At 40.5% G+C, this 16,866-nt stretch overlaps 1 protein-coding gene and 1 long non-coding RNA gene across 9 annotated transcripts; one reads left to right on the forward strand and one right to left on the reverse strand.

The window, feature by feature from the left end:
- The first annotated feature begins 13 nt into the window (after positions 1–13).
- On the forward strand, positions 14–8,830 carry LOC138410558 (uncharacterized). Its single transcript, XR_011243268.1, has 3 exons — positions 14–176; positions 742–879; positions 8,259–8,830. It is a non-coding gene; the product is annotated as an uncharacterized lncRNA (long non-coding RNA).
- Positions 1,980–12,983, reverse strand: rbbp8l (retinoblastoma binding protein 8-like). 8 transcript variants are annotated; one of them, XM_069527247.1, is made up of 15 exons: positions 12,812–12,982; positions 11,038–11,131; positions 10,847–10,889; positions 10,155–10,250; positions 8,869–8,981; positions 8,549–8,624; positions 8,235–8,416; positions 8,107–8,150; positions 7,614–7,699; positions 6,477–7,051; positions 6,316–6,359; positions 6,107–6,203; positions 5,942–6,006; positions 5,197–5,302; positions 1,980–4,430 (listed from the first exon to the last, which is right to left on the reverse strand). In XM_069527247.1, the coding sequence occupies exons 2-15, from the start codon at positions 11,096–11,098 to the stop codon at positions 4,369–4,371; spliced, it is 1,650 nt and encodes a 549-aa protein (XP_069383348.1). In that variant the 5' UTR covers positions 11,099–11,131; positions 12,812–12,982; the 3' UTR covers positions 1,980–4,368. The 8 variants fall into 8 exon arrangements, with proteins under 8 accessions (XP_069383348.1, XP_019944365.1, XP_069383347.1 ...); XM_020088806.2 differs by having other exon boundaries at positions 6,107–6,206; XM_069527246.1 differs by having other exon boundaries at positions 5,942–6,003; positions 6,316–7,051; positions 12,812–12,983.
- Positions 12,984–16,866: the final 3,883 nt, after the last annotated feature.

Consider the following 16,866-nt stretch of genomic DNA (forward strand, 5'->3'; position numbering starts at 1 on the left):
CACCCCCCCCCCCCCACACACACACAGCAGCAGCTCAGCAATGACACATCAGAGGAAGCTCTTTCGCTGTAATCCTTAATCAACAGTCAGGATTAGAAAACCAGGTCTGCTGCGAAACCCAGTGATGAGATGATGAAGGGAGGGAGATGAGGATAAGAGTGACAAGAATGAGAAAGGTAGAATTTAATTGTTTTAGAAAATTGTGATTGATATTACGAGAGGGACAGAAATGATATCATGGAAGGGATAAAGAGAAAAAGAATCTGGGTTTAGCAGCTGTTCACAGCTGCAGATGACCTGACCTCAATGATTCTCTAACCCTGGCAAACAGGCTTGTTTGTGGCACATTGTATTTAGGCTCCAGGGCAAAAGGAGTTCCTCATTAACCAGGCTGAAAATCCAGAGAGTTTAATTATTAATATGGGGATTGCAGCATATGTGGATATCAGCCCAATGAAGAAAAAATCGTATTCAGATGACTGATGATAGATGACTGTCAACAGAGAATTTCCTGGTTCTGCTCCCAAACAAACAACTAAACCAAAAAAGTTAAGTATTAAATATGAGAGGGAGCAGATAATGAGTCTGGGTCACTCTATAAGTCTGTGGTTTAGTGAGCCCAGCTGTCTGTGGATAGAGCACCTGCTCAATGGAACACATTTTATCTGCCAATTTCCTACATTTTGTATCCCTGTAGATCATTTCCTAGTTTCTTAATCTTTTTGTAATTCCTCCATGCAGGTTGCCTTTGATGGATAGAACAGAGAGTAAACTGTGAGGGGGGAACCGAGAGAGAGTGGGGGATGAGTGCAGGTTGGAATTGAACCCGGTCCTCTGTGGGTTGAGGCCCTGCCTTGTTGGGGGCAGCAGCTCTACCAGGTGAGCTATACACTGCCCCCAAATTATTCATTTTTTATTATTATTATTATTTTTATTTGGTATAAGATAATGGTCCTGTTTCACTCAGACTAAGATTAGTCTATGACTTGTGACTTTATGTAGAAGATGAAAAAGACTACGTGTGCACAGCCAGTGTTTGTGTGGATGTCCTAAATTAAATGTTTAACATTCAAAACAATATTGAGTTTAGTGAAATGTGACCTATTTTGAATACAAAACAAAAAGCTAATAACTTAGACTCGACTTGGGAGTCATCCATCCTGATTTGGGACTTACCTGTAATAACTTGTGGCTAGTTATCATTGAGTCTGAACTTTTTCAGACTCTACACTTACTTGTGACTTGTAAACCAGGACCTGTGTCCCTCTTTGAATTTGTGTCTTGACTTTATTTGCTTGTGACTGACAGATGGTGTGCCCTTCAGTAGCCACACATGTAATCCTACACACTAAACATTTAAAGATCTCACTGTATAAATATGTTTATGGGTTAAGTGCCTAAATCCATGGGTTCAGTTGGTGGCAATCTACATCTTCACCACTAGATGTATATAAATTGTACACTTGTCCTTTAATAGAGACATATTATAGGCTACTGGTCTTCAAGATCATGATTTCAACTAAGCATAATATGTCTCCTTTGAAATTAGAACAATAGTTACATTTAAGTAATTGATGGGATTTTCATTGAGCTTATTTAAAAGTATCTTATCACAGGTAAAAGTGTTTCAGTTCAAATTAGAACGAAGACTACTATAAAAGAGAACAAAGCTAGATCACTGAAATAGTTGAAAAAGAAATTTCCTGTGGGTGGAGAAAGCAGCACACGACTCAATGTGTGATATTTTCAACAGAAATGGTCAAATGCTCTGCTGTGTTGTCTTAAATCACTGAATAGAAGGGTGACTAAGAAACAAATTTCTTGTAACAGTAAAGTTGTATCACATTGCACCACGACATGACAAACCTTCGACGATGTCCACATCACGCCACAAGTTTTTTATGATGTCGTAAGCGAGAAGTCAGACATGATGTTACTTGCGTTTCCCAGAATTCTCATCAGAGGTGACAGAGTAAAAGTGACAGGAAAGGAAATTTATTTCAGCATCAGGTGAAGTGCATTCATACAGAAGTTTCTCAGTGTGTGTTTGATAATTTTAGAACACAACATATGTGGTTAGACCATGCAGCAACACACTGATGGATTAGCATCAAAGTACACACTTATAGTATCACAGTCAATCACATTTTAATTAACAGATATATGGCCGGAAGGCTATTTTGTACATTGACCATTGACCAAGTACTGTACTTAATGGACTCTAATGGCTTTAAAGAGACAGACAAAAACAGTAGAAATCAATATACATTCATTAGGACTGCACGCGTTGGAGTTGTCACACACAGGAGAGCAAAAAGTGTACATATTTGAAAAAGAAAAGAGAGACATATATCATAATTTTAATATTTCGAGTAAATGTTGTTTGATTCTGCCCATTAATTAGGACATCTTTAGAAAAAAATACATTTTTATAGTAGAAAAAGGGACAGCTTGACCTAACAGTGCTGTAGCCATAAAGGTTTAAAGGGTTAGCTCACCGAAAACTCATACTTCAAAAGTGTTTTGTGGACTCAAACACTTCGACATAGTGGTGAGCAGATAAAGAGTTAATTTTCATTTTTCGGTGAAGTATCCCTTTAAGTTATTAAACTGACTCTGTCACTTTTTCTCACTTTTCATTTCCTCCATCCACCGGCTTAAGACAAGCTGTTGCAGCTGTGAGTGGAAAGTTAATACTTGCAAAATATGTGCGTTCTGAAAAAGAGGAAGAGGAAGAGGTTATTCTCTTTTTTTCTTTTTAGGTCACTTAGAGAAACGGTGGTGGGAGAAGGGGAGGGGTGGGTTCTCGGTGGCAAAAATAGCCAGGCAGTGACTGCAATGCTGGCAAAGTCAAATAACTATAAATAGTAGAACAGTATAGTGAGCAGGGTGTGATGAGTATTGGTGAGCAGGACTATACCGACAGACCCAAACACTGATTGGTTGGAAATGGAATATCAAACCATTGGTTGCTGGCATCGAAGTGTTCAATTAGATGATGATAGTGCTGTTTCCTGCAGAGGCATTACGGACATTGATGCTAGTTGTATTTGTGGGTTGAAAAGATTAGAGCATTCCTCAACTGAGAGGAGACAGAGCAAAATTCACACTGTCATTTGAATCAGACCATTTGTCTTTTGGTCGCTGCACTTGTCTTCAGCTGGTCATACAGGGAGCTTGATTTGTACATTGTGGAAATGCAAGGGCTGGTATGTGTTGCGCAATGTGTGACTTTCTAAGCCTGACTAGGAGTCAGTTCCCCACCAAACAGTTGCAAGCTGCTAAACAGAATACTTAAGCACATGCTCATTTACATTCACCTTGGCGAAGATTAATGTATCACCCGAGTAAAGGGATTTAAACAAATGTTTGATTCAGATGGAAATAGTCGAACAATGGATACTCATCCCCATATTGTTATTTTGGACTCAGTGATACCATGGAAAGTTGTATTTGTTTCACCAAAGAATTAACAGACCCAATAATCAAAAGAGTATGATGTTTACATGACATAAAGCACTGTTTAACAATGGAATGTCCCAAATAGCAAATTCATTTCTTAGCAGGACCAATAACTGCAAACACTACATGGAGTAAGAAGCTACAATAACAGCCATCTCTTTTTAAAGGCTCAATTTGTGGCATTTGAATATATTAAACATATCGTTATCAGTTCTCAAGGACAAAAGAGACTTCTTTATGGCAACAGACACAATTCAGTCTCTCTCTCATATACTGCAGGGATCTCTGACTCCAGAGCTGCGGGATCCACATTTGACACTACTCATCAACAATTATTATTAATGGTAGATGGCTAGATGTTTCTCCCAGTTAATGAGGGAGTTTTTCTCTCGACAGTGTCAAACATTGTGGGAACGGTTGGGTTTCTCTGTAATATTGAAAGTGTGTTCCAATTTAATCTGGTAAAGGTTGTAAGAAGCTAATGGGAATATTACTTCCAACCTATAAATACTCAATAGAGTCTTAACCACATTTGAATTTAAGTCAGATATATTCTGTTTTGCCACCCATTATCAATTACTGCTGCTCAGTAAATGACTAAGGGACAGAGTGCACTGCGCCACAGGTAAGAAAGAACCCTGATGTTTAAAAATGTCACAAGAAAAATTGCTCCTAATGAACAGACCAATGATGATGATGATCCCCTGAGCTATATGGACATTTTTACCATCCTCTAATTCAACACTTAAACAGTTAATAGTGTTCACTGATTTGCTGCCTGTTTCTATTTTATAAGGCGATGTGTCAGTGTTGTGTCTCAGTTTCTCAGTTCTGTTTTCAGAATGTTGTACTGCCCCCAAGTGGTCCAAACAATCACTTAACGCAGGTTTGAGCTGGATCACCAAATCAATGTGACATCATTCTCTTTTGCTGGGGCTCCCCTCCTTGGTTTCTTTTGTACTGGATATCTTTGAGGAAGAAAAGGAAATTGTTCAGAGGAGCTCCTTTTTGTGGGGAGTGAAAATATTGATGTTATGTTTATTTTTATACATTTATAAATACAGACTTAGGAGAAATAAGTAGTTCAGAGGACATATAGGGTCTATATCTAAAAGCAGTTGATATCAAGTAATTACACCCTTTAGCATTCATCTGATTTACATGCAGAATGTTTGGTTATCAGAAATTCAAATTGAATAATCACACAAATTTCAATACGGCCTGGCACAGACGGTGCTCAGGCCCTAATTATAAGCCATCTGAAAATAGTTTGACAATTTGAGAAAAGCTGCCCTCTTGACCATAGCCAGGGGTGGGTGGGAGGTTGTGAGGAGGAGTATTACTTGGCCATGCATAGTGACGTCCTGTTAAAATAGTCCAACACAAAACCCTCTGTAAAATCAAAACTTGATTTTTTCCCCAATTTGATTTGTGTATAACTTTAACAAACAAAATACTATATATAGCATGTTCAATAGTGATAGGTTTTTTTCATTTGGACTAGCTGTTTCTCCCTGGCTCCAGCTTTAGGGAAAGCTAAGCTAACTTGATGCTGTCCAGGTATCCAAAATACATATATATATCTATATCTATATAGATATATATATGTGTGTGTGTGTTTTATCACAGGACTAGAAGTGCAATAAGGTGGGTGTTGTGTTTTGAAGACCACACCCAGGAGGAGAAGAAAAGAAGGAAGAAGGGATGACTGACTGAATTTAAACTGATGCCTACTGTCTGTGTCTGAGTCGGTTTCTGCAGAGGCCCTCTTCCTCTTGCAGCCCTCTTCCTGCTCATCTGAGCTTATCCCTGGTTCAGCTGCTGGTGATGATGACTGTGACTGGGCAGAGGGACATCAGCGCTCACATCACAAATAAACCTTTACTTAAAGAGAAAATGAACTAGAAACAGCTCATATTCAAAACAACGCTAGGACGTTTTAAACAGCTGCAAAATCATTTTAATGGTACACAAACTTATAACAGGGAGAAAGTCTTGTCTGTCTTTACCCCAGTGATCCCTGGACGCCGGGAAATGCACTTTGTAACTCTAGTGTTCTGTGCTTGAACATTACGAGCTGCCATACATCATACGAGCCCACTGCTAGCTATAAGAGACAACTAGCTGTGTACAGGATTTCATCGGCCCTTTGCTTGTCGGCTAGCTTGTTAGTTTGAATGCTACTGTTGTTGAGTTGAGTGCAGTAAATGTTTACAGCCAGACCCCATAACCTTGTCAGTCAACTTTGGCTTCTGAGGTAGCCGGCTGTGGGTCTGTTCTTCATCAGCTTGTCAACAAATGCACATGTTCAATTGTGAGTTTGGGGAGGCCTAGACATTCCACCTGTAGGGGGAGCCTGAGTATACCTGGAAGTGAATCTGTGTCACTTTAGAGGTAAAAGATAAAATCTTATTGAATGAGCACATATATGCTAACACAGGATACAGGGTATCTACTCTTGTGGCTTGAATGACCTTACCTTTCCATTAGACGACATGGATTCTTGCTTTTGCAGAGCAGAATTCAGAGTCTCCAGCAGTACTACTGTTACAGAAACATGAGTCTAATAAGTATTATTGATCTCTGCACAATTAATCCATGGGTGCCAACACAACTCAGATACATGAGAATCAAAGCTCTTTACCTGGACGTAAAGATATAGTGAGGACAGGCACCTTCTTTTCAGTGGTCTGGTCTGTCTTTCCATTCACCTCCTCTTTCTGCTCCTCATCTTTGATTACCTGCTGTGATGAAACCATCATGATACCACCAGACTGTAAATCCTGTTTGTCCCCTCTTTACCCATGCTCCTGTTACTTTGTCTTTTAATTTGTTTGCTGTGTGAAAAATTACCTTGTGGTTGTGATCACTGGTAAGTTCTTCCTCTTGTTGTTTGACTGGTGGTGTAGAGGAGGATGAGGATGGGTAGACAGGTAAAGGTGAGGAAACTGGTACATGTGCAAGTGTATTTGTTTTCAGTGCATTGTCAGGGCTCATCTGTATTCTCTCTCCACCTTGTAAGCCTAAGGGTGAATCATCTCTTGGCGTTTGGCCGGATTTGGACTTTCCTCGATCTGAAAGGTCCAGAGGCCCTTCATACATCTCTTTAAGTCCTTCTCCAGAGACACTCTCAGTCTTAATTGGCTGATTGTCCTTCTTCTCCTGGGGCTTAATTTGACTCTCTGGGTGGTCTGACAAATTCTTGAACCTGAACACCACAGTTGGCTCTTTTACAGGGGATGGATTAATGTTGTGTTTGGGCCAGGGAGACCCAAAAGCTGGCCTTCTAGTACTGGCATGTTGGCTATTTGGGATAAGGTTGGGAAAGCGTGACAGATGTGGTTTGGAAGAAGGCTGCATCAACTGGCTGGTTCCTGCCGCTGCCATAGAAACCCAGTCAGAGGTTTCAGATAAGGGCCAGGGGAGACTTAGAGTGCTACTCTTGATTGGTTGAGGCCGGCAGGGGACAGGAGTGTGGAGCACATGTCTACTGAGGTTGACTCCACTGGTGGTCGGGGAAGATGTTTTAGGAAGGAGAGCTTGAGGAGCAATGGGGGACCGCCGGTCCAGTCCTTCATTACTCTGAGCTCTATTTAGGAGAAACAGAGGTCAGATAGGGAGAGGTTAAATTGTCCACACAGTATCCAAGATTTGGAGCAAACCTCCTCTAAATTTAGTCCCAGATTTGGTGAAATGAAACTGAATGATATATCTCTATGTTTAGTTTACACACAAAATAATAATGACAATGAGTACACCTGTCGAAGCTGAGCTCAGTGGCCATCTGTGGTTTAAGACCACGGATTCTGAAGTTTTGACCAACACTGAGTTGGAATTATTACTGACAGTAGGGGTTTGCTAAACTTGTCATTTGTTTCCCATGATTGATTTACAAATGGCAGTTGAGTCATGACTAATGGGACTAAATCAGGGAGCCCCCCAAAAGTCCTTGGGGATCTGAGTAGGGGAGATAGAAGTAAAAGTAGCTAAACTGATGCACTTAAGGACTAAAATGTAAACATGTGGATCTTGCTTTTCTGGTCTTTAAGATGAACAATTGATTCAAAGGGCTGGTACCCAGTCACACCTGCATACTCTCATTTACTGGCACAACACCCTATTTTGCTATTTCCTTTGTCTGTCGGGCTCACCTCCTCTCTCCAGCACGGGTTACGCCATGCTCTGCCTTCCATGGTGGTGATGCAAGAGTTGGCAATACAAGAGGCTTATATGACTCCTGGGAGATAGAGATGGACAGAAAGCAGAAATAAGTTATTCCTGACTTGTTGAGGGTTAAGGTCAGAAGATTTCACACCTCATTAAACCCTATGACACGAATTTGGTTTGTAAATATGTGCAATAAAATTTGATTGATTGATTGAAATTCTTGTGGCTATTCATAAATTGAGGGAATTGTTTAACATTGGGAGAAAAACACTTTGACATTTAGGCTCTTTCTAGGACTTAAGTTGTAAAAAACAGATGAACAGAAAAAACAGAAACATGGGAGACAGGTAGCCTGGCTCAGTCTCAAGGAACTTTAAGATTAACAGGGCTAACCAACTCCCAGTTTCACCCTCATGTTTAACACACAGATATGAGACTGTTGTTGATCTAACTCTCAGCAAGAGAGTGGAAACTTACATAGTGGCTTCTGTTCATCCCTCTTGACTGTCTGTGTTCAGCTTCTGTGTATCAGAAACAAAAGATGTGAATGTGCGCGAGCATGAGGGGATTACATTTGACACAAAAAGCAAACTCTTCATCCTCACCCTCTGTTCTTTGGTCTCTTTCAGGTTTCTTCCCAACATCACAGTCCGATGGCTGGTTGCTGGCCCTGCTGGCTGCTGCAGTGAGGAGCGCCTCAGGTCCAGAAGACGGCGAAAAGTCCGGGGAGCTGTTTGGTTTGGCCTCTATGATGGTGCTGCTGTTTGAGGAGTGGTCACTGTGACCTCTGCCACACGCACACACACACACACACACACACACACACACATACACACACACACACAAAACCACCATTGATTGAATATCAAAATTGACTCACCCTAAAACAGTAAACTAAAATCAAACATCTTATACTTACTCTAATGCTGTTTTAAAACTCCTGATTTCATCTCTGAATCTCTTGTTCTCCCTTTTGAGGTTGTTCATCTCTCCCACTACAATACAGAAACCAAATCAGGATCAGAGCACTTAACAGCAAAGATGTCTTCAAAATATGTTTGATTGAAAGGAACATTTTGGATAGATATCTGAAAGAAAGGTGCAAAAACACCAGATACCAAAGAGTGGATAAGAAATATTTTGTTTCAACTACACTGTGAAGAAATATTAAATAAAAGACAAGAAGTGGGTGAAAAATGGACATGTATGGTTGGATTGATCCCTGATGAGAAAGAATACCCAGTCGAGAGATGTGCTGCAGGCTCTGTATCTGTGATGCTTCAAATTCCTGCTGTCTTCTGCTGGCTACCTCCTGAGTAACTGTGCACCTGTCACACAGCCCCGCTCTCAGCCTGCACAGGCAGCAGAAACCACACAATATCACAACCACAACCAATAAAAAGATACCATAATGCTACATCTTTCACACACTAAATGCATCAGCTTGTGAATTTGACTCTACTTACTGTGCTTTTTCTGTCTCATCATAGTTATATTCACTCATTCACACAGAGCTTCTATACACAGCAATATTTCTGCTGGCACAGCTGCTAGGATAATTTGGGGGTTTAGTTTCCTCACTAAGACCCACTGGCATTGGAAATCCATTGGAGCAGGACTATGTGAGAATATGTTTTGAAGGAAGAAATAAGACCAGTTTCCTTTTACAAATGAAAAATCTTCCTTATATGTGACCAAACGTACTATTACTCATTTCAGTCAGGAACAGTATGTCATGATTTACCCATTTGCTACAAGTGGGGATACAGTTATGATTGGCGCTGAAGGCTCCATTCTTTGGATATTCCCTGGATTAGCCGAGGAGGATGCTAAAATAAAAAAGGGAACATGCGCAGAACCCCCTTTTGGGTGTGGCTGGCAATGTACATTTGTTTAAGATGAATATCGTTTACCACGAGCGTGTTTGGACTCGGTGGGCTCTGATTGGTGGGTGGCTGATGAGCACCCATAGACGTATTGGTAGCTGACAGCTGAGCACATGACCCTGTGTCCTGCATGAACTAACGCAATGCTTCATTTCAGTACAGACATAGGTTCTGCTGCGACAGCCATACTTATTCTGTATCAATGCAGATGCATGCAGGTTAAAGGTAGAGTTGGTCATTTGTTTCAGCAGCACTTTCTATCTGAGTTGTGGAATTTCTTTTCACATCCTGATGGCCATCAATAAAAAAAAGAAAGTTGTCTGAAAAAAAAGAGATAAGCTGGTGTTTGTGGCCCTCAGAGGACTGTATTAAAAACTGAATTAAACGATTGACCATCAATACACCCACTCCTGGAAAAAGAGACCACATTTGGTGCAAGAGAAAACTTGATGAGCTCATACTTTTACAGCTCTTTAACATTATCATGTCATTGCCTTTCCTTGTTTTTGGACACATGATTATTTAGCAATGCCAACTTCATATTGAGGCCCTACTTGCTTAGTGTATTCCCTTATAGTGCTGCACACACACACACAGACACACACACACACATGCTATGGTGCAAGACAAAAACAGTACCTGTTTTCCAGTGTCTTGATGTTCTCTGTGAGTAATCTTTGCTGTTCCTTCATCTGCTGGTTTCTGGTGAACAGTTCCTCCATTCGCTTAGTATCACTGTTGTCATCAGTGCACATGCACACACATGCAGACAAAACATGAATTAGCAGCCAAATCTTAAGTTTCAAGTGATGTATACTCTCTGAGCACTTCAATGTGCCATCAAACTATGTAGGTACATTCATATTCCCCTTGGAGTGAATTGTAATTCCTTTTACTTCACCTTACACCATTATAAGGTCAAATCTTTCATTTGTCCAGTGGTTTTTCCATTCATGAACAAATACCTGCAAAGCTAGTGACATTCCCATCAGCCTCAGCTGTAGGCCTACTTTGTATGTAATCTTCATTCGCAAAATGTTAGAATGTGAAAAAGTAAAATGCAAGTCGTTTTTTTCCCACTAGCTCAGCAAAAACAAAGAATACAATTATTGTGACTTGACTTGTTACGACAGGAGCTTCCTCACAAGCCAAACATGACATGAACGAACACAGGGCCAGGTGCAACTCCAGCATGCCTTCCTCGTCCACAAAGACTTCAGGTCTGAGCAGAGCTCTCAGATTGGTTGAACTTGTTTATGGCTAAACTTGATTATCAGAGTTTTGTAGACACAGCCTTCCAGAAATCTGCAGGAGGTGAAAAAGCCACTTACCAGCCTTTCTTGTTGGACAGCTCTTGGACTTTCACTTGCCATCCTAAAAGTCAAAAAAACATCTGGTTGGGAGGACTTGTGGGGAAATTGTTTCTGCAGACTCTCTTATACTAATTTATTCAAGCTGAATTGCAACTTTTCCGCATTCTTTTTTCTGTAATAGCTGCTCTATAATCAAAATTGCCGCTCACCCTCCATTTCTCTTTCGTGAACCTCCTGCAGTTTATGGAGCAGGTCATTGAAGCACTCCATTGCTGTAGCGATGACCTTTGACCTTGAGTCTGGCTGTAGAAGAAAAGAGAGAGATTCAAAATGTTCTCCCATATGCTTGATAGATAGCACTACATTTTAATGAATGAATTCAAATTAATTTGTATCCCTTAGATGTGGCAGACATGACGTGAAATAATAAAACTCCAAACTATTAATGAAGGGAAAACATAGCAAATCAGTTAGGAAGTGCACGTTATACCCTGAGGTCTGTGCATCTGAGGACAAAGAGTACAGCACACACACTGCTGGCACGGCACTTTCGCAAGCCACCTCCGTTGCTCGAATGTGGGAGCAAATTTAGTTGCTATATTGACGATGATTTAAACTGGTCGGACTGGTCCTTCCAGGTTTGGGACTCAATTCTGCAGTTTGTGTTCAGGTACATAAAACAAACTTTCAGTTTGTACATGTGTGTTTGTGTCTACGTGTGCCTCACATGGTGACAAGTAAAAAGAGTGTGGCTATAAAGCAGCATAATCACATCAGTTCATTGGTTGATTGTCTCACTGCCGTCCATCTCACACACACACACACACACACACACACACACTCACACACGCACACTCAAACACACAAATACATGCATTGAATACTATTTAGCATTTTGATCAGTGTGGATTAGGCTCTCTCGACATGTCAGGATATGTCAGGCAAGTGACTGTTCAGATCACATGGGCAGAGCAAGAGAAGACCTGTCTGCCTTTATGTGCCTTCTCAGCTATCTCTAGATCATTATTCACACATGCACCTACACACACACACACACACACACACACACACTCACAAACGCACACACACACACACACACACACACATACATCCATTGCATCCATTGAGAGGTTTCTTGTTCGATTAAAGGCAAAGTTCAGTTTTTTATTATTGCGACATTTAAATATTACAACCAGTTTGGATCCCTTGAGCTCCACCTTATGCACACACACAAACTTGAAATACAACTCTCATCCCTAATGTCATCAGACCTTCATAATATGTAAATGTTGTGCGGGAGTTGTTCTGTTGTGCTCTGTGTTTGCTAAATTAATAGTCTCCATATATCTTATTAATGACAAGTGGCTTTACATAGACTTGTTGTATATTGGATGGATTGTAAAGGTACATTGTGCATAAGGGTGGCTGTGGCTGAGGGGTAGAGCGGTCGCCTCCAACCAGAAGGTCGGAAGTTCGCTCCCCAGTCTTCCCATCTGCACGGCAAAGTGCCCTTGGGCAAGATGCTGAACCCCAAATTGCCCAATAGAACAACAAAAAAAGTGCTAGCTATAGAAGCACTGTATGTATGAATGTGTGTGTGAATGGGTGAATGGAAAACTGTAGTGTACAGCGCTTTGAGTGGTCATCAAGACTAGAAAAGTGCTATATAAATACAACCATTTACCATTTACATTCTATAACAGCATGGTGTGAAGAAAGTGCTGGACCTGGCTCTAAAGCTCTCTCACATACACACACACAAACACACACACACTCACACTAACACTTGCGCCCTCTCACTCGCACACACACACACACACACACACACACACATAGTCACACTCTCTCTCTCACACACACAGACATACTAAAATGACAATGGAAGGTCTGAAAAGGCCTTGGCCTCACTCCCAGCCACACATACCTGCACTTACTCTACCCACCTGTCAGCAAATCTATCCATTCTATTCAATAGTAACCTACCTCATAAGGTTACGGGCTGTTCCCGGCGCTCACTGCAACTGTATTTGTCCCTCTAACGATATAGATGGACCAAATGATACAGAGACAGAAGGAGAAAAAGCACGATAATGGAGAGAGAGAGGAGAATGAAGTGTGGGAGAACGCCCCACACCCTCCCCTCTCTCATCTCTCCACCCCACAAAAACCGGTCGGAGCAGTTGTACCCTTGAGCAACACAAACAGTGAGGCCTGGGCAAGTTCTCCCTTGATATTCCAGTTCTGCTGAAATCCCACATAACCGGCTTAACTAGCTCCATAAAGCCCTGTGGGGATAGAAGAATAAAACAAAGTTAAAAAAAGAACACAGAATTCTTTAATGGTGCAATTGAAGTTGAAGTAACATTTTCATCTGTTTAAATTATATTTATGAATTAACTTAAAATGTTGGTGTGAATTATGACTTTCAAAGCATGACAATGGAATAAATAGTATGACAAGATTCAGATGGTGTATGATTATAATCTAAAATGTTTTATCCACAATAAACCTTGAACACTGTCTTTGCACATACAGTTTATATTTGTAGGCAGCTCGAGGTGTAAAATGAGCTACCAAGCCATGACAGGGTGTGGTTGACCCAGTGACTTGGATAATGATATGTAAATTCAATGGCAAACTACAGGCAACAGCAATTGCATGCTGCAAACAAGATATGATAAGCGATAGGATAAAACCCATTTCCGTATTCCTAAACCAGATTCCTCACAACTGACCTGACATGGCTCGGGGAGCATCTTCATCATTGTTCTTTTTCCTCCTTCTGCCACTCCCTCATGCCGCAGGTGTTATTTACACCTACGATGTGTGGATTAACAGCAGGGAGATATGATCAATGCTCCCATAATCCCTGAGTTTACTTGTGCAAACAAAAGCATTGTGGCAAAATAAAGTAGAGAACATGTACATAAATCATGTCATATTTGATGTCAAATGGTAAATGGTTTGTAATAACACTTTTCTAGAGTTACATTCTTGCCTTTCACACACACATTCATACAGTGAACCTATGGGCAGCACTTTTTCTATGAGAACGGCACATCAGGGGCAATTTGGGGCTCGGTATTTTGCCCAAGGCATGGGGAATGGGTAAGAGTGGAATCTGGGAAGTCGACCTTCTGATGAAATTGTCCCTTAAACACACAAACAGAAGCATGACTGAATCAAGTTAGAGTGTATACAGGAGAAAAAAATCCAGCTCGCATCCATGCACACTGGTAAAATGGATCTGTTCCATGTTGGTGCTTCAGTGTCAGACCCATGTGTGACTTCTGTCAACAAACAGACGTGTACAACTTACATTGGGGCTGTGGTCAGTGCATCATCAGCAGACCTGTGTAGCAGCTAGCAGCTAGTTAGCATGACTTTCATCCAAAACTGTGTGTTGAGGCCTAGATTGTGTAAAATAAGATGTAGTGGTGTTTGTGGTGTCGATGCACTGTTAGGCAGGTGATGGGTGTGTTTACATTCTGAAAGGCACAAACAGCAGTGCAAAGATTATTGTGTCCATGATCACATCACTACACACAAACAAAGACCTGAGAAACTCAGATTACTATGCACACAGCGGGACTGTGACTTCACTCTCTGCTCAGGACGCCGGTACTTCCATTTATCTTTACATGAAAAGAGTAAAGGTTGCTACATTAATGTCAAAAATCTTAAATCTTCAACTTTAAAATGTATCAAATAATACAGTATGCACATTATTCATCATACATAGCTCTATCTTAATACACAGTGTAATTCAATTCATAATATCAATATCAAAAATGAGCCAAATAATCACAAAAAAACTACGAGGACATGGTAATTACCACAAAGAGTTACAAAATGATTGCAAAGATGGGAAAAGCAACTATGAGATACAAAACTCATGAAAAAAGTGAAAGACACTGAAATTCAAATGATGTGAAATGGTCAAATGTGTAATCTTTACTTTCCTCCACAAGAGGGCCCAGTCGAGCCTTCAAGCAAAGGCACCTCAACACAGGTCTGCTGATGGCAGAATCGTTTTTTTTCGGGTCTGTTCAGTTTATGATGACCCAAAACTTTCCCATACTCAGGGCTACAAATGAATGATGTGACCTGTGAAGGAACGTTATGTTGAGAAAGGTGACGCAGTTTTGGGAATTCAAGCAGTTTGTGAGTGGAGTGTGTGTAGAGTGACCGAGGGATGAAAGGTCAAGCCTGCAATTTCTTTTGCTATCCACTTTTGTTTTTCTGCAGAGACCCCCTCACTCACTCACACTGAGCATATTTCAAATTTTAGAAAATGATGAAATAGATGCAAAAGAATGATTCCTGCCAGAAATCTCTAGCCACTTCACAGTCGATTATAAACTGATAGGGGAGAAGTGCAGTTCAGCTCAGTGTAGCTGGTCCTCTGTTCAGCACAGCCAATCCAAGAGGAACATGAGTAACATGAACAAACAGAAAGCTGCAACAACACAATCCTATCAGAGTATGTGTGTATTTTACAGGGTGAGTCTGTCTCAAGGGCTTTCGGGTACAAAAACACAGACCATAGCGAGGTCTGAGAGTGTATGAATATGGGTGTGTGTTGGCCTGTCTGGACATTCAGTTGAATAACTTCGTTTTAACTGTTACTGAGACATTTATCAAACATTAATAACAAAAGCAACAAATTCTTGAAAAATATAAAAATGACTCTCGAACTGCTCTAACGGCCTGAGAATCCACTTCTAAGTTGGTGTACAAAATCCTTCTTAAATTGTTTGTGTGCTTCATGGTTTCTGTAACTTTACGGTATTTTTCAGCTTTTTGCTTTGGTTTTACAGCTCACAACATTAATGTTTGACTTGTCTCTCAGGACGGTACATGCACAGATACTTTGAGGGGCCATGGCTCTTTTAGACAGTAGTGCGGATAGGCTGTAGTTTTCTGTAGAATAGATTATGCAGATATGATTTTGCATCTTGAGTTCAACACTATCATCTGTCTGATTGCAAACTACAGTATTCAAACTTCTCTTAGTAATTCAATTTAGATTATCATTATTTCACATTGTGTACATCATGTAAAACAAAAAGTCAAATTCTCCACATTAACATTAGTTTGGACGGTGTCACACGATAAAGGGCACAGGGCATCGTTTGGCATCTTTTTATTAAAATGGTTTATGACTTGATCTAATGATTTGGTCCAACTTTAGTAACTATTGGACTACTCATATTCATGCAGCCACAATAATAAAACAGGTTTTCTCTCCAGAGGGGCAGCTCAGTCAAAGAGGGCAGATGGGGAGTTGTCCAGACAACTTTAGCTCTATGCAATGTCCACCGCAATCATATCAGAACAGAGGTGATCATGATGTTACAGATGTTACATTTTCACACTATTTCTTTTTTGGCTCCTGTCTCTACATTGTGAAATTCTCTTTTGAATGTATAGAATTCTTCTCTTAAGTAACGGTCGACTTGTAATTCATTTTTAATCTTCATTTATCAGGCCACGCACTTTGTCTTATTTCATATACAGCATTAGTGACAAAGAGAGACGGAGGAAGAGAGAGATGATATCTTTCTTTCACATATTCTGTGTTATAGTAGAGTTTTTTTCCATTCTCCCATGCACACACACATTCATACAGTGCATGTATGTGAAGCACTTTTCTTATCACACAACAGTCATTCAGTGCAGACACAGCTGTCAGAGGAATTAAGGGTTCAATATATTGCATAAGGACACTTTGGGATCGAACCACCAACCATCTGGTTGGTTAGTGAATGACTCGCTCTACCTCCTGTGCCATAGCTGCACCCAATTATCTTTGACATATGTTTCTTTTTCTGTTGTTAAATGTCAAAAATGTGTGTGAAATGTAATCTGGGCTCACACTATTCACAGAACCTAATAAATCTGTTTTTTTAAAATGTGGGACTTGAGGACACAAAGTAATATATATAATGTGTATAAGAGAAGTGCTCTTCAATCTAAATGTTTTACCTTGATATACGTCCTCAAACCAGTCATCTCTCTTTGTGAATGAACTGAAA

The sequence above is a fragment of the Paralichthys olivaceus genome, chromosome 6 (genome assembly GCF_024713975.1).
Source record: "Paralichthys olivaceus isolate ysfri-2021 chromosome 6, ASM2471397v2, whole genome shotgun sequence".
Taxonomy (NCBI): domain Eukaryota; kingdom Metazoa; phylum Chordata; class Actinopteri; order Pleuronectiformes; family Paralichthyidae; genus Paralichthys; species Paralichthys olivaceus.

Bases quoted from the DNA above. Each gene is read 5' to 3' on its own strand.
- rbbp8l (XM_020088803.2), bottom strand. From the start codon at position 11,098: ATGGAGTGCTTCAATGACCTGCTCCATAAACTGCAGGAGGTTCACGAA. The intron at 8,151-8,234 runs GTGAGGATGAAG...TCTGATACACAG, and splicing joins AAGAGACCAAAGAACAGAGG to AAGCTGAACACAGACAGTCA. The intron at 6,207-6,315 runs GTAATTTTTCAC...GTTTCATCACAG, and splicing joins CCAGTGATCACAACCACAAG to CAGGTAATCAAAGATGAGGA.